At 44.1% G+C, this 25,879-nt stretch overlaps 1 protein-coding gene across 4 annotated transcripts in view; it reads right to left on the reverse strand.

Annotated features, from left to right (window-relative positions):
* The window catches only part of TRIM2 (tripartite motif containing 2), a 183,484-nt gene that overhangs the window by 3,284 nt on the left and 154,321 nt on the right, over nucleotides 1-25,879 (reverse strand). For all 4 annotated transcript variants that reach the window (XM_058666746.1, XM_058666745.1, XM_058666744.1 and 1 more), the window contains exons 7-11: nucleotides 14,105-14,208; nucleotides 13,692-13,859; nucleotides 6,840-7,008; nucleotides 5,718-5,788; nucleotides 1,238-1,378 (exon numbers count right to left, since the gene is read on the reverse strand). In XM_058666746.1, coding sequence (XP_058522729.1) covers nucleotides 1,238-1,378; nucleotides 5,718-5,788; nucleotides 6,840-7,008; nucleotides 13,692-13,859; nucleotides 14,105-14,208 — 653 coding nt within the window. The remainder of the gene's footprint in view (nucleotides 1-1,237; nucleotides 1,379-5,717; nucleotides 5,789-6,839; nucleotides 7,009-13,691; nucleotides 13,860-14,104; nucleotides 14,209-25,879) is intronic.

Here is a 25,879-nt window from a genome sequence, read left to right on the forward strand (position 1 = left end):
CAAATCCTTTTTTTGAGAAGTAGATATCCATCAAAATGTTGCTCCCATCAGTTCACATGAGTGGCTAGGGTAGAACTGACTAGGCAGCTGCATCCTGCCTCACACCAGAGTCAAGTCAGATCATTCCAGGTGAGGTTTACCAACTAGATGGCTAGACTCGAACTGCAGCCATGGGGAAAATCACAAGATATGTGGTCCAACCTTGGAGTGCATATATCAGGACTGAGCCTCCTCAGTTGCTGATGCCTGTGCAGATGTGCCCAGATGCACACAAGGGAGACATGACAGCTCATCTAGGCCAGCAGATGACATTGAGTGCCTCATCAAAGGATGGAAAGCAGAACAAGTTGGACAACTCTCCTGGCCAAGCTTTCACTGTGTGCTTTTTAATCGGCACATTACACAATAGTGATGGGCCTAGTAATTACTATGATTTTGAAGCAGTTGTGACATAATTGATCATTCACATTGTCTATAACAAGTAATCTGATGTGGAAATGTTGATATTTTCACAGTGATAGAGTGACAGGCATTATCTAAGTGACTATGATTATTACAACCATAATGAAGAAAAATAATAAAAATCATAAATTACAGCCCCAGTGTGATGACTCAACTGGCTAATCCTCTCCCTTCGAGTACTGGCATCCCATATGGACTCCAGTTCATGACCTAGCTGCTCCACTTTCCCATCCAGCTTCCTGCCTGTGCCTGGGAAAGCAGTTGAGGACAGCCCAAAGCCTTAGCACCCTGCACCTGCGTAGAAGACCCGGAAGAAGTTTCTGGCTCCTAAATTCAGATTAGCTCAGCTATGGCCATTGGGGCCACTTGGGGAGTGAATCAGCAAGTGGAAGATCTATCTCTGTCTCTCCTTCTAAATCTGCCTTTCTAATAAAAATAAACCTTTTTAAAAAAAAAAAAAAAAAAAAACAGAAGTTAGTAATAGTACTGCAATATCTTTGTCCAATGGATACATTATTAAATTACTTCCATAAGCCCTTTGGGTTGGGAGTCAGGGATCCCTGTTGAAAACCTGTGGCTCGGAGACTTTCACTTCAGTAAAAGGATGCCTCCTGTCCAACCTAACTGCTTTGTTTGGCCGTGCCAGTGAGATTATCCATGCTCTCAGGACCTAACTGATGCAGAGTGAAACACTTTCTGGTCTACAGGATGGCCAAATCATCACTTTTAATAAACATCAACCATGTTAAGCATACATACTAATATTTTTGCTTACCTGGATCCTGCTGTTTCCCCAGTCGGCCACAATGATGTTCCCATTTGAATCCACTGCTACGCCTGTCGGGGCATTGAACTGCCCATTGCCTTCTCCATTTGAGCCAAACTTCAACATGAACTCTCCTTCCTGATTAAACACCTGCATGAAATATTTAAAAATAAATTTACTTCAAATTAAAAGCTGATCCAACATTTGAGATTTTAAAAAGTATCTCATCAGCTTATTTATAACAAGACCTGTCACTTAATACCTTACAAAAAGTCTACCAACTAGATCCCATATAACTTGTGATCCCTAATTTACCACATAAATCTCATTTACCATTTGTTACATCACCACCTTTTTGGTTTATATCTAATTATTACTTAACATGAAAACTACTGCTATTATAAAGCACAATACAAACATAAGATGGTATGAGTGGGTACAGCTATAATTTTCGATGGTTATTCTTTCTGCCTGTAATTAAATACTGAATTTTGAGAATCAGCATTGCAATTTTAACAGGATGGGTGACCATTCGCTTTGAATCAAAGCACAGAAGTTTTGTGGTTTGGGCAGATGCTCAGAACCTGTTGCTATTTCACTACACCAGGTTCACTGCACACTTAGAAAAGGGAGAATCCACTGTGCTGTAAGTGAAATGGCAGTCAGGAGCAGTAAGAAAAGGGGCTTTTGGATGTACCACTAGTAAACATGTTAATTGACACACTTTCTATGATTCTAGGGATTTGATGAACAGATCTACTCAGAGAAGGAAAGCTGTGAGAAACAAAGGGCTAGACAGACTTCTCAAGGAAATTCTCTTAACATCTGAAACAGTCAAGCAAAGGGTGTCTGTGGTTATGTAAGTACTCTTATCAATAATTACTGGATATGTAACACATACAAAACACTAATTTGAATTAAACTTTTTAATATGTTTGATGATAACATTATAGTAAGCGTAACTACATACTGATCCAGAGGCTGTTTAGTGGTTTTGAAGTGTCTCTAGGACATGCCTTAAACTCCCATTATCATCATGCCCAGCTGCTTAGAAATATTCAGCAGAATATCACAAAGTATTCTATGCAAGGCACCTTGACAGTGAAGATTCCTCAACGGTAGAACTCGGAGAAACCACTGCAAGTGAGCACAAATCTAATCTGGACCTTTTAGAAGCTTGCTGGTTCTTCTTATTATGATGATGATATACATTTTGGAAATGCATTTACGCAAGAGGCCAGAAAGACAGAAAGATGCGCTGGCTCATTCCCCAACCGTCCACAAGCAGGCCCTAGTCTGGGAGCTGAGACCTTCCATCCAAGGCTCCACTTGTGCTGTCAGCATGGCCCCTCAGGACCTACATTCGCAGGCGGCAGGAGCCTGCAGCCCAAGCTGGGGACTGAATTCAGGCATTCTGACGTGGGACTTAGACACCTTAACCAGCAAATTAATCCCAAGGCCAAACGTCCGCCCCTTGCTGGTTCTTTAAGAGAGAACAGAGTAGAGGACTACTCGTTTTTGAAAGATGTTACGTTTTATTTTTCCCCTGCACTCGTTCAGTCTCTTTTTACATACAATGCTCAGTTTTAGAAACCAATAGGATTATGTGTGTGTGTGTGTAGGAGAGGACACAAGCTATGATTCCCTGCTCTTCCTATTATTAATTCCCGCAGCTAATCTTCCTGTGTTTGTCTGTGTTTATTATTTAGTATTGTTTTCCTTGGCAGAATCCAGTTTCCAATGCACCTGCTTCACTGTGGAATAATGGAGAAGCTTATAACTTTTCTAGTTTGCCTTGCCATAAAAAGAAAACAGATGTAGTTGTCTCCCTTCTCTGTGTTTTCGCTTCCTGCTGTTTCAGTTAACTGTGACTATAGTAGGAAAAGATGAAGTGGAGAATCCTAGAAATAAGCATTTCACTTAACATCGTGTAATGTTATAATTGTTCTATTTCACTGTTATTGTGATTAGTCCCTTACTGGTGTTTGATTTATAAATTAAGCTTTATCATAGGTTTTTACATATGGACAGATTGCAAACATTGAGGTACTCTGAGGTTTCGGGCATCTGCTTGGGTTCTGGGAGCACACTGGGATGCAGACGGCTGAAGAAGTAACTACAGTGTTTTTTGTTTTGTTTTGTTTTGTTTCTTGTTTTACATTTATCAACAGAAAATTGCTTTGAGTCCAGAACTACTGCTAATGGCTATTGTATCAGAGATCAAAGTGCAAGTTTTCCATAAAAGTTACATGGCAAGAGCTGTTAAAGAGAAAAAGAAGGCTATAACTGTATTGAGGAAAATAGCATTTAAGTAAGTATCTAAAATAATCTACCTCTTTCGGACTGAAAATGAGATCTTAGAATCTAATGAATTGTCCATTTCTCATAGAGTCTAGTTTCTTCTCTAAAGTGTCATTTAATAACTTATAAAGTACTCAGATGAAAATAATCAAGAGACCAAAGTGTGAATTAAAAGCATGCTTAGAGCTTTGTGCTCTATAAGTATTTATAGAAAGTTTTCTTTTCCTGATAGCCTGGCTGACAGGCTTCACACTCCTGTTTGTTCAAACTTGTTCATGTCCACTACCACCTCCAGCTGGATGTGTGCACTGGTAATCCTGATGATGAAAATCTCTTTTCTTCTGGAAACATACAGAATTTTCTAAGTTCCTGCTTTCCCAAAAGCCTGCATTGCTATCTGCCTTGTATCCAGGCTACTTCTGTGTGTTTTCTTTCTTTGAGCAGTGTCAAGCCAGGGCTGTAAACAGGAGCTGTCCCACATTCTACGCCTGCTGGTTCACAGAGGCTGCCCCGAGCCCTGCAGAGGAAAGCCTGGAGGCCACAGTTGTGCTTTGTCAAAACAGGCCATGCTGTGAATGACTTCCCCTTCCAGTGGGGCGGGGGTCGGGGGCTGCTGATGCTAGGCAACGGCTGGGCTTTGCATGGCCAGGATCTAGATGGATTTTCTTGCTGCAGAATGTTTTCTCCATCAAGTGAGGGAAGGAGGATAGGGAATGTTACCTTTTCAGAGAGCTTGGGTTTCAGTCTTGGTTATACTCTCATTCTGGCCTCCTCCTAATGTGTGCCCTGGAAGGCACAGGTGATGGGTCAAGTAGTGGAGTTCCTGGCTCCCAGCTTCAGCCTTGCTCAGCCCTGGCCACTGAGGGCATTTGAGGAGGGAACCAGCAGGTGGCTCTCTCTCCCTCTTTCTTTCTCTCTCTCCCTCTCCCTCTCAGCCTACCCCTTATGTAACCATCACTTATCAACACTGATAAACCATTACTTAAAGTTGGGTATCACAGGTTACTCCAAGTACAACCTTTACTCATTGCTAAAGCACTCTATGCTTTTCCTTTACTATTTTTCCTTTAAATGGCTCATTTTTTGAAATTTAAAGTTACTTATAGGGAAGATTATATCATTTTTCTGACTACAAACCAGTATTATTTGATGTAAACAGAAGAGAACCCTAGAAATTAACACAGGGCTCTTACAAGAAAAGCATCTGCCACCTGGCACATCCATGGTAGAACACACATCACACCTTGAGAAAACAGTCCTAGATTATCACTGAATATTTCTCATCAGTTCAGTAAATGGGAAATTTCTTTTAAATCACTTACTATAAGTTCCTAATTTTATAAGTTTCAAATCTTGCTCCTTCTGTACCTAATAAGAAAGACATACTATACTATTGGTAGTTACTTTATAAATTGCAGCAAATGTGTGAAAGAAAAGTGTGAATTATATTATAAAAATGTACGCTGGGTTGTTTTCTCACCCCCAGATGTGTTACTGTGGCAGAGTTCTAACATGTAACCAACTTTGTCTTAACAGCCCTGCTTCTTCAGTAATTATAAAATGTAAGCCCCTACCTCTAAGTGTAACTACATTAAAAAAAAAATGTAATCTCCAAGTCATCTTAATTTACACCATTTCAAATTAAGAAATTGCTGCCACCATAATTTGTCTAAATCCCTGACTCTCCAAATTAAAACTTGCAACTGTAAGCAGAAGCAAAGTCTATCCTGTTTAGGTGAATTCTCTCTGTTTTTCTGTGCATGCATTAGTATTAATATTATTTTCTCTCAGATTGATTTCTCCATAAAAGCAGTCAACGGGGCCTAGTGTGGTGGCCTAGTAGCTAAAGTCCTCGCCTTGCATGTGTTGAGATCCCATATGGGCACTGGCTCATATCCCAGATACTCCACTTCCCATCCAGCTCCCTGCTTATGGCCTGGGAAAGCAGTCAAGGATGGCTCAAAGCCTTGGGACCCTACTCCCACATGGGAGACCTGGAAGAAGCTCTTGGTTCCTGGCTTCGGAGGGCTCAATTCCAGCTAATGCGGTCACTTGGGGAGTGAATCAGCAGATAGAAGATCTTTCTGTCTCTCTTTCTCTCTGTAAATCTACATTTCCTATAACAATAAATAAACCTTTAAAAAAAAAAAGCAGTGAACAGTTCACAAACAGTGATGTTCTTATGTACCTTGACGGAATGATTATGGAAATCTGTAACAATAATCTCATTATTGCTATTTACCGCTGCAAAATGGGGACCTGCAATAAAGATACCAAAAACAATAGGTGATGACCAGATTGACAACGCAGTGAAACAAGAAATACACACTTAACACATTATTTAATTTTTAAAAAAGAACACAGAATCAGTCAGGCCCTTCGTAGGGCCTACTGGCTGCAGACTACTGGCCCCTCTAGTACCCTACGTGTGTGATTCTCCTCCGACTTTCTCTACATCCAGCTAATGGCCCCAGCAGCCCAAAGACAGTGCAATGAGTAGGAAGCATCAGAATGCCTTCTCCATACCACCATCTGAAAGTCACAGCTGCTGGCTTCCCTGAATGACCATCAGTCCTCGAGGGCCTTTACCTCCCTGAGAGGGAAGCCCTGGAAACTCTTAGCAGCACAAACTCCAATGTGTAATTAAGAAACAAAAACAAAAACAAAAAAAATTAAAAAAACTTTGAGCAGAAAACCCACTTTATAATTTTGGTGACATTCAGAACCTGGCAGAACTGGAGACAAAGCACAGAGAAAAATGATGCAAGCTACTGCACCATGCCCAAAACAGCCCTTCAAAAAAACTCAGCTGTTTCCAAAGCTGCTTCCTTAGACATATAAATCTAGGTTAACTGGTCACTGCAGAGCATGGCAGCAAAAAGACCACCCTTTCTGCACCCCAGCACATGGTCTGGATCCCCAGTTCTTTCAGAAAAACCTAGAAAGTTGACAAAACTTCTCATTCAGAAGGTCTTAAAATAAAGCTACAGCTTAATGGAAACAGGAGTTATCCAATTGTTCCTCAAACCTTTCATTCTAAGATACTTCATTAGAAAAAGTTCCATTGTATGTAACAGGAATATTGAAAGATTAGATTTCTGTGTTTTCCACTGTCACCAGAGGCGGTGGGACCCACAGCTTGGCTGACTGCCCGCAGAAGGGCTGTGACTCAGCCTTTCATCTCCAGTGTCTTTCCCATGGCCAGCAAACACACTGGGGATGCGCTGTGTCCTCAACATGCTCCAACGTCATGCAAATGTGAGCAGAAGAAGTGGAGAAAAGGGGTTTTACATATTACCATCAAGTGTACCTGCAAACTGCCTGTCCCCATTTCCTCGGCTACCAAACCTGGTGACTATTTTCCCGTTTGGCTGGAAGATAAACACGCAGCACGCCTTGTTGTCCACCACAATAATGTGCCCGTTGCGGTCCACGGAAACTCCTTTGGGCCCCATCAGTTTTCCTGATCCAATTTTTGTCTGTTAGGAACAAGTGCAGAAATCAGACACAAATGACAAAGGTGAAGAGCACAGAGACAGACATCTTAGTCAACACTTCAAAGCAGGTGCACAGCTACTCCACTATCACGGAGATCTTCTGTCCTGGAAAGCTGGCTTTGACATGCCCACTACTGACCATCACAGGAGGTTCTTGGGATCACCACAAAGACTGTCTAGAGCCTCTCCAAACTGGGCTCACAGTGTCCTCCCAAAGAGGCAGCATTGTAGGGTAAAATCATTCATCAGGCGATCATCCTGCTACTGTCATTTGCTTTGTATATACCTGATACAGTACAAATCATTTTAATTTTCCAAAACTCCAGATTCTTTATCAACAGTATTTAAAAACGCAAAAAAAAAAAAAAACACCAAACAAACCCTGACACACATAATTCCCAGAGGAATTTTTAAACACATAATAAGCAAAGGAATGACAGTAAACAGTCATCCAAGCGAGGCCATCTTTGGCACTGTCATTTGTCCAGGCAATTGCAACTGCTGGAATCAAGCCGTACGTGAGTGACAGTCATGTCTTTCATCCACCACTGTGTTCTCACAGCACACCACATTTCTGGGTCCATAATAAGTACTCAAAAAGTGTTTGCTGAACGTACTAATAAAAATGGTCCAGCATTATAGGACCACCAGGATGATGAGTGGGGTTTGATATCTATATGGGGTTGGAAACCTATCCCCATTGATAATGAGGGGGCCACTTGAGCTGATGGAAGGAGACCACTGTCCATGTGTTAGAGTGGAACACCGTAAAAAGCTATATTCTTATAGCTTCTCTCTGTTCTTTTTGTTTTTCCCTCCATATAAGCACTGATAACAACATAATGGGAGCCATAATGGGAGATGTTTTTAAATTCCCTGGCACAGGAAGGAGGGCTTTCCTATGGTGGGGAGAAAATAACTCTGTCACCCTGTACTCCTGTACGTACATCAGCGGCTGAGATTGCGATCTGATCTTGAGAGAACAAAGGGGCCCAATGCTGGAGGAAAGGACAGTGGCCTTCCCTGGCGGGGGAGTCCCATCTGCATCGCAGAGGTGAGAGGCACAACACAGAGGCATGTAAAGAAAGGGCAACGTGCCTCCTTGGCTGAATCGAAGCTATGTCAGCACCCAGAGGATTAAAATGGGCAGGTGATTGCTACCCAACAGCAAGGGCACCGGCTCTGACTCAGAGTGATTCACACACACCCAGCAGCTAATTACATAGAATAAAAACAAAAGCAAAGGATGACTTTTGTTCTCACACATGGTGAGGCAGTGACAACTAGGACAGATTTATGTTGAACCCAAACGTCCTTTCCTTCTACCTCCCTCACTCCTAGGTGAAGCCACAGTGAGTTGTGCTAAGGGAGACTCGGCACTGGGCCTGCCTCTGTCTCCCATCACAAAGTAGTAAACAATACAAGAAGGTCTGAACTCTGGCTTTGGAAGGGTCAAGAGCCAGAACGCTGGTATAAAAAAGATTGAAGCGTTACCGTTCACAGCAAAATGGACTCAGCCGGAGGGCATCATATTGAGTGAAAAAAGCCAGATCCAGAAAGACAAATACATCATGCTTTCCCTTCTACGTGGGAGGTAAACTTTAAAAAATAAACAAACAGGGCCCGGCGGCATGGCCTAGCAGCTAAAGTCCTCGCCTTGAAAGCCCCGGGATCCCATATGGGTGCCGGTTCTAATCCGGGCAGCTCCACTTCTCATCCAGCTCCCTGCTTGTGGCCTGGGAAAGCGGTTCAGGACAGCCCAATGCATTGGGACACTGCACCAGCGTGGGAGACCTGGAGGAGGTTCCTGGTTCCCGGCTTCGGATTGGCGCACATCGGCCCGTTGAGGCTCACTTGGGGAGTGAATCATTGGATGGAAGATCTTCCTCTCTGTCTCTCCTCCTCTCTGTATATCTGACTGTAATAAAATGAATAAATCTTTAAAAAAAATAAACAAACAAACAAAAAGTCTGTGAGTATCAATACTACTGCAAATAGTTTCACAAGCCTTTACACCTTTGTCAAACCAATGGTTAAGAATGTTATACTACGATGGCTTTTCAACTCCGCGATCATGTTAACGCTTACTGTATATGGTGTAATGGTCATTGTTTTTCTCCTATTCAGTTGTTTTTAGCTGTTGTCTGTGTTCCCACTGAAGAGGTCTTTTTGCTTGTTACTTGTCAAACTTATTGGGTGAAGTAGTAAAGCTTTTACTACGGTGTAGGTCTAGAGTATGTTATCCCAAACAGTAGGCAAAAAAGATATGGGGAGAAGATGGAAGACAGGAGGAGGAAAATGTCATTGTGTTCTTAAAAATTGGTCTAATACGTTAAATATTAAAATTTAAACATTTTAGGATCTGGCATGGTAGCCTAGTGGCTAAAGTCCTCGCCTCACACACGCTGGGATCCAATATGGGCACCTGTTCATTTCCTGGCTGCTGCACTTCCCATCCAGCTCCTTGCTTGTGGCCTGGGAAAGCAGTAGAGGACGGCCCAAAGCATGGGAGATGCAGAAGCTCCTGGCTCCTGGCTTTGAATCAGCTTAGCTCTGGCTGCTGCGGGCTCTTGAGAAGTGAAACAGTGGACAGATCTTTCTCTCTCTCTACTTCTCTCTGTATATGTGCATTTCCAATAAAGATGAATAAATCTTTAAAAAATAAATTTTTAGGGCCTGGCGGTATGGCCTAGCGGCTAAAGTCCTCGCCTTAAATGCTCTGGGATCGTATATGAGCACCAGTTCTAATCCCGGCAGCTCCACTTCCCATCCAGCTCCCTGCTTGTGGCCTGGGAAAGCAGTCGAGGACGGCCCAAAGCATTGGGACACTGCACCTGTGTAGGAGACCCGGAAGGAAGTTCCTGGCTCCTGGCTTTGGATCAGCGCAGCACCGGCCGTTGTGGCTCACTTGGGGAGTAAATCATTGGATGGAAGATCTTCCTCTCTATCTCTCTTCCTCTCTGTATATCTGACTTTGTAATAAAAGTAAATAAATCTTTCAAAAATAAATAAAATAAATTTTTATAAGATAATGTGATGTCAAATCTAAGGATTTTCCTGTGATTTCTCCCTTATTGCACTTCCTAATTATTTGTATCTTTGTAATAAGACCATGTGATGTAATCCATGAATCAATCATCCACAGAGATTGGCTGCTTATAATCACCTGAGATTGTCAATGTCCCTTTTATCACTGTTATTGCTGCTGCCCATAAGTAACGAAGATCTAGCCCTTACTGTGCTCTCCTCAGTGCCACAAGGGACACACGCTGCATTTGCTCCTACGTGAAGATGCCACACACTCCTTTTCACCACCCTGATGAAGGTTCACGGTTTTTTTTCTTGTATCTTCTTTTTTCTCCCCATGGTGGACTGTTCAAGGAGATGTGTAATGGAACTGTGGTGGAAATTCATATGTTCGTAGGTGGAAACAGGGAGTATGTCCTCATGCAAGCAGTACAAGGATGGACTCACAGCGATACGGTTAATAACCCCCTACATTGTTGGCAGACACCTCAGTGGCAGCATGGTGGGCTTGTGAGAATTCATGAAAGACTGGAGGGGAGAACAGCGGGGAGGGGAGGGAACTTGGGGAGGGAGAACGGAGACCCCAGTGCCTATTAAATGGTGTCATAAAACAAAAACAAAACAAAAAATAAATTAAGAAAATAGGGGGCTGCTTGATGTCTTGTTCTGATCACAAAGGCTTGGGATGAGCTAGAAGACATAAATCAGGAGGGAGGATGAAAACTAAGGCTAAGAAACTGGTGAGTTAAAGGAAGAGGGCAGGTGTGTCATAGTGGCTATAGCTGTGCTTGTCATGCTGGGATCCCATAACGGCACAGGTGTGTGTACTGGTTGCCCTATTTCTGATCCAGCTCCCTGCTAATGGCCTGGGAAAAGCAGGAAAATGGCCCAAGTCTTCGTGTCCCTGCAACCCACATGGGTAATCTGGAGGAAGCCCCTGGCTCCTGGCTCCACCTGATGCAGTCTCGGCCATTGTGGCCATCTGGGGAATGAACTAGTGGATGGAAAATCTCTCTCTGTCTCTCCCTTCTCCTTTGTGACTCTGGCTCTCACACAATAAATCTTTTTTAAAAAAAAACGAAAATAGGAAGGCAAAGGGGTGAGATGTTCCATCTCTGAAACTACTTGGAACAAACACACACAGATCATCTGTGAATGTCTTTCCCAGCACATGTTTGATTTTACAAAGTGGTGCCACCAAAGAAGGAAACAAGCATCTCTTGGTATTTAGTTATTGATCTCAAGCATTTCCACGCACAGTCCTTCTACCTTTTGGGTCTGGATTAGCACTTTTCATAACAAGGGTGCTGCTGGACCTACACCAAGCCCACTTGCCCGTTCTCTGGGAACGAGGCTCCTTTGTGGGAACTCCCGCCGTGAGCCACAGCACTCTGCGGCCTGACTCCAGTTCCTCCCAGGAACCTAATACTGGCAGACTAGTGAATCATTGCATGAAAAATACTTAACTGAAGGAGATATAAAACGCCTGTCTGCACAATGTGAGACCTGTTTTAGTATCAGCTCCTGAATCTACAGACGGATTGTGGGCGTGCGAGTATGAAACAAAAACAAACTGGTTGACTCTAAACCAGGCAAATACTTTGATCACTTGAACAGCTTTCATACTAAAGTTGTCCTGTTTGGGTATGTCTTACCACTGATGTAACGATGAAAACACAAAAAGCAAGGACATTTGAGACACAGAAAAGTAAGAGATTTCTCAGTACATGTGGTCATCTTATGAAGCTACCACATTTCTAGTGGAATAAAAACTTCAAGGGCGATTGAAGAATTGTGTATCAGATTATGGAATTCAGAATGACAGGTCTTTATTCTTCTCAGTTGAAAACACGCCACCCCATGCCAATTAGTGTCTCCAATCTGAGGGTTAACAATTATGGAAATAAATCGTTCGATAAAAGCAATGAGTCAGTGAAAGATGTTAGAAAGCAAAATATACACCCCTCAGAGAAAACTCCTGAGAGAGCGTGTGTCATCACCAGGATTCCCACATGAATTCCAAAAGCAGCGTCTCTGGAATACCAGGTGCCTGCACGGGCTCATGCGGCCCAATCCACAGCTTTTCTGTTTTGCAGAGGGTTACTAGAAGCATGGGAAGGAATCTTTCTTAGATGCCTATTTTGAATGAGACACATAACATCATGAAATAAAATCTCATTTAGCCTTTAGTGAAATTCTAGGGGGCAGAGGTTTGTAAACATCAGTTTTAACCATGAGGCTCCTATGGTTGACGAAAGTTATATAATTTGCAAGACCCAAACACTGAATAAACCACAGACAGAGCTGGGATGCCAGTGGGTTGACCTGAGTTAAAGTTCATGTTGGCAAGTGAAACAGAGGCCTCCATTGTGCTAGACAGGGGGATACGGAGCAGCGCAGACGGCTTTCCGAAAGGTCTCTGAGGATGTCTCCAACACTCTTCTTATGACAAATGTGGAAAATGGCACTAGGGATGCAATTTTTGATGCTACGCTAGAAGGCATATTTCTGATACTGCCTTAAGGCTCCCAGTTCCCGTAACTGGCTGAAGCCACAGAAGCTGTTATCACATTCCCACGAAGTTGCTGTTGGGTGGAAGCAACAAACATGTCCAACAACACGTGCCCTCGGCGTAAGCTCCTCTTGCCTTTTTCTCTATCCTCACTTTCTCCTTCCCACTCCTGTACGATGCACTCTCTCTCCCTCCATCCCTGCTTCCTCCTTCCCACTCCTGTATCCCTTGCTCAACCACTGTGGTTTTAGATTGTACCACACCACCTGCTTAGAGGCTGACGGCAGTTGTTGGGTGTCCTTTGTTGTGTGTTACTCTTTTCCCCTCCATGAGTTTGTACATTTTTAAAAGGCAGGGACCATGCCTTAGCAACTCTATTTCTTCTATGTCATCTGCCTCAGGCCTTAAAAAAAAAAAAAAAAAAGGCAAGGTGGGCTCAGTGCTGTAGTCTAGCAGCTAAAATCCTTATCTTGCACGCCCAAGGTCCCATATGGGTGCCAGTTCTAATCCCGGGAGCCCCGCTTCCCATTCAATTCCATGCTTATGGCCTAGGAAAACAGTTGAGGACAGCACAAAGCCTTGGGACCCTATATCCACATGTGGGAGACCCAGAGTAGGCTCCGAGCTCCTGGCTTCGGATCAGCTCAGCTCTGGCTGTCTGGCCACTTGGGGAGTGAATCAACGGATGGAAGATCTTCTTCTCTGTCTCTCCTCCTCTCTATATATCTGACTGTCCAATAAAATAAAATAAATCTTTTTTTAAAAAAGGCAAGACACTTCACAAGGAACAAAGCAGGTGAATTGGAGAAATAGAAACTGCCTCAACCCTCTCCTAAAGGGTGCTGTTACTCAGTGGTGTTAGAGGAAGTTCCTCCAAATCTGTGGTTGAAGAAAGTGACTGAGAAACCTCATCGCTTTACCAAAGGAAGTCACGTTGCAGAAACACGTAAGAATGGATCTGTAACATTACTATTGTGACTCTCGCTCATGAAGCTTAGATGTCACCACCTGTGGGCATGAAGAATTTCTGAACATAGAAACTGGAACTCAGAGAAGCAAGAGATACTTCTACTGCTTTCTGTTCCTTCTCTCCGCCGCTGAATGGCCAGCTGGTAGTCAGTCTTACCTTGAACTTGCCATCTGAAGAGAAAATGCTAACCCACTTATTATCATAGTCGGCAATGATGATGTCCCCGCTGGGATGCACTGCAACCCCTGTGGGCCGCTGCAGCTGCCCAGGAGAGCGACCTCGGATGCCAAAGCGACTTTTGAACTGGCCGTCGTTGGAGAATATCTGTAAAACGAATCACAAATCCTAGCTGGAGCGCAAAGTAACACTGGGAAACTGGGAAAGCCAAGGGAACATTTGTCGTGTGTACTACAGGTCAGAATGTTCGTATTTGATAAAAGAACAATCCACATGCATGTTATAAACCTCCCTCCCTGCACCCTGTGGGTACTGCTAATCTTAACTTTAAAGTAGGAAAACATGAACCTATACCCACTTTATAAAAAGAAGCATAAAACTAGGCACCAGACCTGTACGCATTGGTTGTTGCTGTCTGCAATTAGTATCTTTCCGCTGGTGGATGCAGCTACCCCTTGGAGATTTGTAAACTCTCCTTTATTTCTTCCTTTGGTACCTAAAAGTAAACAATAAAACCACAAAAAAATAAGCACTAATCAGTCAGGTTTCTCTGTTCCAGCTGAAGAATAATCTAAGCCTTTATAGGTAGCCTGAGAATATACATTTAAAAATAATTATACTTCATTTATTTTTTTAAAGACTTACTTATTTTTATTACAAAGTCAGATATATAGAGGGGAGGAGAGAGAGAAAGAGAAATATCTTCTGTCCGATGATTCACTCCAAAAGTGACCACAATGGCCGGTGCTACGCTGATTCAAAGCCAGGAACCAGGAGCTCTTCCAGATTTCTCCCACGTGGGTGCAGGGTTCCAAGGCTTTGGGCCGCCTTGACTGCTTTCCCAGGCCACAAGCAGGGAGCTGGATGGGAAGTGGGGCTGCCAGGATAAGAACTGGCGCCCATAAGGGATCTTGGTGCGTTCAAGGCGAGGGCTTTAGTTGCTAGGCCACCACACTGGGCCCTCACTGATTTTTCAAAAAAGATTTATTTATTTTTATTGGAAAGACAGATTTACAGAGAAAAGGAAATGCAGAGAGAAAGATCTCCTATTTGCTGATTCACTCCTCAAGTGGCAGCAGTGGCCAGAGCTGAACTGATCCAAAGCCAGGAGCTTCTTCCAGGGCTCCCACACGGGTGCAGGGTCCCAAGGCGTTGGGCCGTCCTTGACTGCTTTCCCAGGCCACAAGCAGGGAGCTGGATGGGAAGTGTAGATGCTGGGATTAGAACTGGTGACCATATGGGATCCCGGGCGTGCAAGGCAAGGACTTGGGCACTAGGCTAGTGCACCGGGCCCCAAATAATTATTCTTTAAATAAAGGAGAGGGGAGAAACCTATTTTTCCTCTCTAACCTAATCCATGTTATTAAATTTCTCTACCAGATAGTTAAATTCTTTACAAATTAAAGTTTTTACACAAATGCAAGTCTTCTGCTACTATTTTGAAGGTGTACATGTAATGATTAAAGTGCATATGGATTCCACAAAGACAAAGTAATGATAAAATCAAACAGTTGCACTTGGAGAGGGATCTCATTTTGGGGCCTTTCCAAAAGCCTACTCTCTCACCTAGGTGTTCTGACTTCTGATAGCAGATCTGATTTTCTGTGAGTTTAATAAACCACCTGGCTATAGATGCTACAAAACAGCAATCTCATTCCTCATATCCTGAATTTTACTCATGCATTCTTTCCAAAGATCCAATCAGTTCACATTTCTTCCTGAAATTATAAGATAGGAGTCGGTGCCACAGCTCAACAGGCTAACCATCCACTTTCAAGTGCCGACATCCCATATGGGCGCCGGTTCGAGTCCCAGCTGCTCCACTTCCCATCCAGCTCCCTGTTTATGGCCTGAGAAAGCAGCAGAGGATGGCCCAAAGCCTTGGCACCCTTTCTCAGCAGATCTGAAAGAGGTTTCTGGATCGGCTTTGGCCTAGGTGGCCATTTGGAGAGTGAACCAGTGGTTGGAAGATCATTCTTTGTCTCTCTTCTCTGTAAACCTACCTTTCATGTGAAAAACCAAACCAAACAAAAAACCACTATTTTTTTTTTTAAAACAAGGGAATTATAAAATATACCATGACAGGGTACTTCCTAGATAAAATAAATAAGGCAAAAGGAAATTAATAAATTCAAAGAAAACAGCCTTCCTTTTAAAATTTTTTTAAGGAAAAGAGGAAGCCAGGAGAAGAAAAACCAAAAATTTCCACAGGTTAATTGACATCAAGTTTAATTTCCAAAGAAGTTTTTATAATTTATTTCAATGGTTTTCATAACTTATTTCAACTTATTCAATAGCTGAATATGAATGGATTGGAGCAGCTAATTGACTGACTGGCTAAGCATCATATAAGATATTCATGGCCCACATCAGAGTCCCAGCCCGACTCCCGGTTTCTACCACTGTGGATCCAAGGAGGTAGCAGGGAAAGTTCGGGAAGTTCAAGTGCATTAGGTTCCTGCTGGGAACGCAGGATTTGGAAACTGAACCAGCTTTCGCTCTGTCAAATACATAAGTCAATACGTTTTTACATATGTCAGTGAATGGAAACATACTGAATTTTGTCAGAAATGGCCATGAAGGTTTAAATTCTCCTGCAAGGATTGCTCAGTTTAATCCTTTCATGTGTATTTCTAGGCTACTTGAACACTCTGTTTTCGGACATCCACTCCGCGTGTGCCTGGAAGGAGCAGCCAAGCTTGCACTGAGGCTGGCTGACATGAACGCATGCAGAAGCCCCACCTGGGAAGAGGCTGACCCGAAACAGGTGTCTGGGTTAAGGAGGTCAAGTCGCTGATGAATGACTCTCAGAATACAATCAGCAACACAACCATCTTAGATGAGCTGGTTTTCGCCAGGCATACTGGTTTGGATTGTCCTGAAATAACTGATCCTGTCAGTTTTGCTCGCTGCCACTCTCTCTCATCTGCACTGAGTAACATAATAAACAGGTTTGTGATCCAGATCCTCCAGGCAGTAGCTTTCACATTGTGAAGGAAACTACCTGATTTTACCAGTGGATCAAACGAGAGGATTTTTTTTTTAGTTCTTATTTTTCTAACTTTTATTTGAAAGGCAGAGTCACAGAGAGGAGAGAGAAAGATGTGCCTGCTGGTTCTTTTTCCAAATGAACACAATGACTGGAGCTGAGCTGATCCAAAGCCAGGAGCCAGGAGCCTCTTCAGAGTCTCCCACACAGGTAGGTGCCTAAGGATTTGGGCCCTCCTCCACTGCCTTTCCAGGTCACTAGCAGGGAAGACGGGCAGGGAATGCAACTCTCAGGACTCGAATCAGTGTCCATATAGGATGGTGGCACTATGGGCAGAAGATTAGCCTACTATACCATGGCACCAGCCCCAGAAGAGGGTATCATTTTACATTGGTTCTACAAAGAATTCCTGTAATACATGTGAGCATGGTGTCAGCAAACATTCTTTAAAAGCATGGTGTTGAGGCCAGCATTGTACCACACAGGCTAAGGCACCTCTTGGGGTGTTGGCAACCCGCCTCAGAGCATGAGTGTGAATCCTAGCTGTTCCACTTGTACTCAGCTTCCTGCTAAAGTGCTCGAGAAGGGAGCAGCAACGGCTGAGGTGCTTGGGTCACGTCGCCCGTGTGGCACACCGGGTGGCTTCAGTGGCAACCACACAAAGAGTGAAGCAGTGGATGGAAGATCTCTCTTTGTGCTCTCTCCCTGCTTTCCCCCCTCAGGTGTGTTCAGATAAATGAACTTTTAACATACAGTAAAATCAGGGTGTTGGCACTGCATGGTATTCAGAAATGGCACACTGGACCCTATAAACATGTACAACTACTATATGCCAAATAAAAATACATACAAAGAAGATAGAAAGCGAAAGGGATCTTTTATTCGTTGATTCCCCAGATGCTGGCAATAGGCATGTTTGGGCCAGGCCGACACAAGGAGACACAAAGAGCCAGAAACTCCAGCTGGCTCTCCCGCACAGGTGGCAGGGCTTCAGGGACTCTGACCATCTTGCACAGCCTTGCCAGGCACAGTGTAAACAAGCTGGATTAGCAGCAGAGTGCCATGACTTGAACCAGTGCTCTGACGTGGCACGCAGGTACTACAGGCACTCAGCCCATCACCTCATACCGCTTGCCTTGAAAGTCAAAACGTATTTTTAAAAGCTGATGTGTTGGTTATTGGTGGTGGGAGGCAGAGGAGGAGTGGATTACCTCTGAAGAAGGTATGTACTTATGTTTTATTTTTTATCTTTCCTACAAGGTCTGAATAACAACCGGCTAATGGGCATAACCCAAGAGAAGAACTGGAGAAAGAATTAATTCTTCAAAAAAGACTTTTTTTTTCAAGTAGTGGGAGCAAGGCCAGGATCTCCTAAGAATAAAAACTTAATTTATGAAAAAACAGTTGATAAACAACAGCAAGGGTGTAGCCAGGTAAGGAGCTGAGGACCAACAAATGAAACATAACAGTATACAACTGAGATTGGAAGATTTAAAAAAAAAATGGGGGTGGAGGCCCAGTGCAGTGGCCCAGCGGCTAAAAGTCCTTGCCTTGAATGCGTGAGGATCCCATATGGGTGCCGATTCTAATCCCGGCACCTCCATTACCAATCCAGTTCACTGCTTGTGGCCTGGGAAAGAAGTCAAGGATGGCCCAATGCCTTGGAACCCTGGAGCAGGTTCCTGGCTACTGGTTTTGGATCGGTGCAGCCCGGCATGGTAGCCTGGTGGCTAAAGTCCTCTCCTTTCATTGCTAGGACCCTATATGGGCACCAGTTCACATCCTGGCTGCTCCACTTTCCATGTAGCTCCCTGCTTGTGGCTTGGGAAAGCGGTAGAGCATGACCCAAAGCATTGGGACCTTGCACCTACGTGGGAGACCTGGAAGAAGCTCTTGGCTTCAGATTGGCTCAGCTCTGGTTGTTGTAGCCACATGGGAGTGAACCAACAGACAAAAGATCTTTCAGTCTTTCCTTCTCTCTGTAAATCTGACTTTCCAATTAAAAAATAAAAAAAAAAATCTCTGAAAAAAAAATAGAAAAACTAAAAGTGAACAAACCAACCAACCCAAGCTATTATAGACCCTTCCTTCTGTAAAACTGGAAATGTGCCCATGGCTCAGAGGGCACACAGATAAAGAAACACTGAAACGAAGAAGGAAAGATGCTGCTGGATGGAGTTTACGAATACTGAGTTGCTGTGCTTCTGGTCCCCAGGAGGGACAAAGCTGCCTACAGGCCCGCTTCGGACTGAAACTCTTGTCCATGCTGCAGGACAAGGCCATTGCGACTCAGAGCAGACCTCCCGGGAGCAGCACAGGCCGTTGATGCAAGACAGCATGAGGGCCCTCATGGAAGTCCGACCAGTGCCTGGTTCACAAAGGCCTTCGCCTTCTGAAATCACAGAGTGACAGTAAGAGGGAAGATACGTGAGCAAGCACCATGAACACTTTTCTTGGTTCTTTGCAGAAAGAAATACCCATTTTTGAAAGCCAGGAAAAAGGGCAGTAATTAGATCTGGTGGTGTAGTTTCAAAATGTGGGAAGACATGTTGTCAGATTCCGTATTAGTTCAAGATGAGGAGAAGGAAAACTAGGCCCAGTCAGTAATGAGTGTGAACTGCTTGAAAGAGGTCAGCGCTAGGCCAGGGAGCAAAAGCATGGTGCGGCCATAGGCGCCTCTCTCTCCCTGCCACCCCGCCCCACATCTCTCTCCTCCCCAAAGTGGACATTAGCAGGAAGCTAGAGTCAAAATCCTAAGTCACAGTTTGAGCTCAAGTTTTCAGACATATGATCACACACACACACACACACACACACACACACACACCCCTTCTACCTCCTGGTTCACTCCTGTGTCATTTGATCACAACAGCCAGGACTGGGCCAGGCAGAAGCCAGGAGCCTGAATTTCAATCCCTATGTGAGCGGCACAGACCTAAGCACCAAGCTATCATCGGTTCCCTTCCCAAGCACATCAACAAGGAGATGATTCAGAAGCAAAACCACCAGGACCCAGAACTGGACGGCGCATCCTGGATGCACCAACCTCATCCCTGGTTCACATGAGCATCTCTGTTCTTGTCAGAGATGATTATCAGACCTGGCACCGTGGCTGGGTGGCTAAATCCACACCTTGCACGCACCAGGGCCCCATTGGGTGCTGGCTATGTCTTGGCTGCTCCACTTCCCATCTAGCTCCATTTGTGATCTGAGAAACCAGTAGACAATGGCCCAAACCTTGGGACCCTGCACTCACTGTGGGAAACCCAGAAGGAGCTCTTAGCTCCTGGCTTTGGGTAGGCTCAGATCCGGCCATTATGGCCACTTGGGGAGTGAACCAACCAATGAAATATCTTTCTTTCTCTCTCTCTGTCTCTCTTCTCTTTAAATCTGCCTTCCCAATAAAAATAAATTGTAGGGGAAAAAAAGAGAGATTACTGACTATCATTTCTTGAATAATTACATTTGAAAGCACATCAGAATCTGAGGGTTAGTCCTAAAAGCTAAAATACGACATGGGCATATTAAGAATCTTGATGCTGATGACATTTTTAAAAAAAGATTTTTTTATTTTTATTGGAAAGGCAGATTTACAGAGAGAAGGAAAGACAGAAAGATACTTCATCTGGCTCACTCCCCAAGTGGCCACAATGGCTGGAACTGAGCCAATTGGAAGCCAGGAGCTTCTTCCATGTCTCCCATGCAGGTGCAGTGTCCCAGGACTTTGGGCCATCCTCTACTGCTTTCCCAGGCCACAAGCAGGAAGCTTGACAGGAAGTGGAGCAGCTGGGACACAAACTGGTGCCCATAATGGATCCTGGCAAGTGAAAGTCAAGGATTTAGTTACTGAACCATCTTGCCAAGCTTGATACGGACTACTTTGATTGTTCGTTTGTTTAAAGTTTATTATCTGTTTGAAAGAGTGACAGAAAGAGTGAAAGCGACAGAGAGAAAATAGAAGTTTCATTTGCTGGTTCACTCCCCAAATGGCTGCAATGGCCAAAGCTAGGCCAGGCCAAAGCCAGGAACCCTTCCATGTCTCCCATCTGGCAGCAGGCACATCGACCAGTGTCTTGGCGCGCCAGCAAAAAGCTGTCAATGTAAGAGGCGGTTTTCCTGCTGTGCCATAATGACTGTCCCATGCTGCTGATTATTTTTGCAGCAGTTAAATTAGAAAAATCTTGCCAGTGAGTAATGAACTATAGTGTATTGTCATTATGTCGAAATGTCCTTGTGTCTCCAAAGAACCTCGAGACAAAAATAAAATAAAAAGGAATTCCAGAAGTAGAAATTACTGGGAATCACGCTTTACTCTTTAGTAAATCTACTTCAGTCTACAGAAAGATGCCTTCCCTTCTCTAGAGCATTCTAAATGCCTCCCAAAAGTGGTTCTTTCATAATGAATATAACACAAAATTTATTCTGTTTTCACAAAATCTCTTCCTGTCTACTTCAATCTAAAAGATTTCATTTGATGGCTACCTGTTAGCTAGTAAAAGAAGTATCATGGGCCCTGTGCAATGCCTCGATTGGTTAATCATATCCTTGCAAGTGCCAGGATCCCACAGGAACAACAGTTTGTGTCCTGGCTGCTCCACTTCCCATCCAGCTCCCTGCATGTGGCCTGGGAGGCAGTGGAGGACGGCCCAAAGCCTTGGGACCCTGCACCCATGTGTGAGACCCAGAAAAAGCTCTTGGTTCCTGACTTCAGATCAGCTCAGCTCCAGCAGTTGTGGCCAATAAAAATAAATAAATTTTGTTTAAAGAAATTATCACAAATTTTAAACATGTTTGGCAATGATGCCCTAAAATAAACAGGATAGTTTTTCCCCCCATATGCTAAATGAGCTTGTGAAGCACAAAATGGAGTTTGAAGTTGACAGTTGCTAACCCTTGCTCCTGCTGGTCAGTTCCACCTCCCCACCTTGGGGACTACAGAAGCGAGCTGAGCCGTTAGACTAAACCAGGGGGTCAAGGAATGCACATGTCCTCACATACAACCTAACTTAAGCTAAGTATTTTGAAGGGAAACACTGCAACTGGATGAAATGAGGCCAAGAAGAGTGTCTAATACAAGATCTTCAGCCCTGGAGATGCTTCAAAAATGTTGAATGAATGGGGGGTTCTAGTGATCATCAGAGTGAACTACAGCACACATTATATCATGGGATGTAACTGCTTGCATGCTGTTATGGGGTGCAGCTAGGGATAGCCAGCACCCATTGACAGTGGGCAAATGAAATTTGGCTGTGTTCTCTACCCTCTGTCCTGAAGGTGAGTCCTAACAGCAATGGAATGTTAATTCCATCCTCAACCACTGCCCCCACATCCTAAATTAGCCAGGATATTGGAAGTCCAATTAGTCTAGGTGTTTTAGCTACAAGCCCAGTTCCTGTTCCTGCCCATCCCAAAGAGCACTAATCAATTTAGCCAACAACACTTAGGTGTTTGCTCTTGCCCACCTGTGACTCACCTATCAACTGAGAGGGAACAGTATTGCATTGTCGTGTAACCACTCGCCTCACAAGCCCCTTTAAAAGGCCCATGAAGCAGGGGTTCTCACTCTGTTTCTGGCCAGGTGCTTCTAATATGCTAGCACCTCGACTCTTGGCTGACCCAGGACAGATAATCCCCTAAGCATGGTCCCTGTGTACTGCTTAGAAGAGGCAATGGTTATAACAATGTTGTTTCTGCTTTGTGTACTATCAGGAGTTCCAGGAGAGGTGAGGCCTAGCAGTAGTAGAATGTGGGCAAAAAAGCCAGGGAAAGGTGACTGTCTGCAGCTTTGTAAGTGTGTCCAGGTTCTTTGTGAGTGTGTCCAGGTTATTTGTTGCATGTCTCTTAGAATAACTTGTATTGCTGGGGAAGCTGGGACATAGGTCTTCAGCTTAATGGATGGACTTAAGGATGATGACCATTTGTTTGTTTTGGGATTATGATTGGTTGGATTGTAACTGGGTGGATTGCTGTATGGACTTGTGATTTGCTACTGTGCTCTATTATCACCAAGCTTGGTTAATAACGGCAACTTAATAAGCCTTAGACATGTCTGGTGTGATCTCGCTCGCACCCTGCAACATTGCACATTCTCTCATCCCCTGAGTTAGCAGCATCAACATTATGGTTCCCATTTTCCAGATGAAGAAATTTGAAGCTAGATCTATCACAAGGGCACAGGGAGTCCAAGAATAACATCTGGCTTCCTAGACGCTTTCTGTAGCACTTTTTGTTTGTTTGTTTGGTTGGTTGATTGGTTTCCCATCATATACATCGCTACTTTTCAACTTTAAAATGTCAGGCTTTGGAGATGAAAATAGTTATGCTTTGGGTTCACACAAATCCTGTTTCTGCTGGAATCCTTTAGAGAAGTCCATCTCTCTGTACACAGTGTTATCACTGTCTGTGTCCCTCACTTGGAGTGTGAGCGCCTGAGGTTAGCAGGAACATCTGCCTGTTCGCTGTTGCTCCGTAACACAGCATGGTGCCTGAACTCAACATTAGTTGCATCCTGCTCCACCTCACGTGCAAGAAGAGATCCCACGGAAGAGATTCTCGAGGGGTGGAGGGTGGATTCCTTCAATGACCACAGATGCCAAATCAGTAGGACCTCCTTATATCTGAAGAAGAGGAACAGGTGGCTTGCAGAAGCAACGTGGGGTGGAGGCATTAAATAATATATATTCCTGCAACCCTCTGAGTTCAAACTAAGTGATTTCACACATTTCCACCAGTTTATTTGAAAATCAGAAGAGACAAAGACAAGAATTTCATGTGCCAAATGGCAACGATAACCAGGATTAGGTCAGCTCAAAGCCAGGAGGCTGGAACTCCATCCAGGTCTCCTGGGTCTGTGAGCCATCCCCTGCTGTGTTGCAGGATGCACACTGGCAGGAAGCTGGAATCAGAAACCAAACTGGATCTCGAATCCTGGCTCTGGGACGCAGACATGGTAAGCAGCATCTTCTCTGCTGCATTGAACCCCTTTCCCTACACGTCCACTGGAAATGACACTGCTCTAGCGTACAGCTGAGGACTTCTTTTGACTTCTCTGCTACTCATGAAGGCATGGTGGATAAATTACAAGATCTGAAAAAAACTGAACAGCAATTCCTTCACTCCCCCCTCCCACATGCTCTGGTCTCCCCTTTGTTGCATGACTTTTCATTAGTAGCTGACAGAATGAGTTCATAAGCTTTTATTCAGCAAACCCTAATAGTGAAAATCTCCCTGAGTTCCCAGCAATCGTCATCACCAACAGACGCTCCAAGCTACCTCACTAAAAGGCCTTCACCATTGTTTGCAAACACCACATAGGAATAACACAGCAGCTCACTCAGTATGACAACTACTTAAGCTTTCAGGCCTGACAGGCATTGCATACTCAATGTTGGGAAACCACAGCAATTCAAAGGACATTTTCAATGAAGGGGAATCATGGTGCAATTCCAAAGGCCAGGGCCTCACTTCTGGAAGTCTCACCTGCTTTCATACTGCAGGTTGTCCTGGTAACTGGGCCCTTTAGGGGCCTGGCCTTGGGGGCTGGGGCAGTTCTGGTTTGTAATGTGTGTCCATCTTTATACAGTAAATACTTCCATCATGGCTGATGTCAAGTGCCTGACATCACTGAGGGGGCTGACAGGAGCTAATGTTAGCCCACCACCTGCTATAACTGCGGATCCTTATTCTACTGTAGACTTATTAGGAACTGAAAGTATGACAGTATCACAGAAAATGTTAATTATGAAAAAAGTACGTGCACTTTAAAAAAATTCTTTGCACACAAATAAACTTAGCTTTTAGTTCTGTTTCATTCATAAACTTTCTGAGGTATCCCTGTATCTTATATTTTAGAAATCATGACATAATAGAAATCCTTTGTGCTTAGGGACTTAGATTGAATGACAGACATATTGCAATGCGTGCTCAGAGAACGTCCACTCCTTTCTCCTACTATTCTCATCAGGTCTGTGCAGGAGACAGCAAGGTCCTGGTAGACTGCTCTTGTAGTCTTCTGCACTGATGCCCTGTCTGTGTGTCCCTGGGCCTTAAAGTCAGCGAGTGATAAGGAAATTAAATCGTGCAGCAGGTCATAATCTGATTTTGTGCAAATGAAAATGAACAAAGCACACACACAAAAAACATTCTTCTGTTGGGGACATAAATAACCAAACATATCATCCTTGACCCTTGAGGAAAGCACAATCATGTCAGGTAATAAGACCCATGCATAAATAATAACCATCATCATCTCAATCTCAGTGGATTCTCAAAAAGAAGGTGGTGGGCCCGGCGGCGTGGCCAAGGTGGCTAAAGTCCTCGCCTTGGAAGCCCCGGGATCCCATATGGGCGCCGGTTCTAATCCCGGCAGCTCCACTTCCCATCCAGCTCCCTGCTTGTGGCCTGGGAAAGCAGTTGAGGACGGCCCAAAGCTTTGGGATCCTGCATCTGCGTGGGAGACCTGGAGGAGGCTCCTGGTTCCCAGCTTCAGATCAGCGCAGCACCAGCTGTTGCGGCTCACTTGGGGAGTGAAACATCGGACAGAAGATCTTCCTCTCTGTCTCTCCTCCTCTCTGTATATCTGCCTTTGTTATGAAATAAACAAATCTTAAAAAAAAAAAAAGAAGACAGTGCTTAAGGGGAAGGATCAAACTGGGAAGACAATTCGCCAACGACGCAGCACGCCTGGCATTCAAGGCAAGGTGAGCTATGTTGCAAACTCGCTTAATATCATCACTTTTTGTTCTTCTGATCTTCGGTTACCTTGCTTCATCTCACCAGATGTGTTCCCCCAACAGCCACCATGGTCTCTTCACCCTTCCTCTTCTCTTCACACTGGTCGCTGTCTGGAGGCTGCCACTTCTGTCTGCCAACTTATATAAGCTTTACTCATAATCCAAGTTCTAATTTAAATTCTTTCCCATTTCTACAATTTCCCATGCCCTAACTACTGAAATTAGAGACAGCTGGTCATACAGTTGTCACCCCCAGACTGTATCCTTGAGAAAGCAGATCTCATTTATTTCATCTCTATTTTCCCATCGTCTATTACAATGCCTGGTGGCACTAAAATTATTTTTAAGTTATATTATTGCATATTGAGCCTGTCTTTTGACTAGACTACGAATTAGAGCCCCAAAGTTAAGGAGGAATTAGACCCCAAAATTATTAGCAATGAAGC

This window comes from Ochotona princeps, chromosome 7 (assembly GCF_030435755.1).
Source record: "Ochotona princeps isolate mOchPri1 chromosome 7, mOchPri1.hap1, whole genome shotgun sequence".
In the NCBI taxonomy this organism is placed as follows: Eukaryota; Metazoa; Chordata; class Mammalia; order Lagomorpha; family Ochotonidae; genus Ochotona; species Ochotona princeps.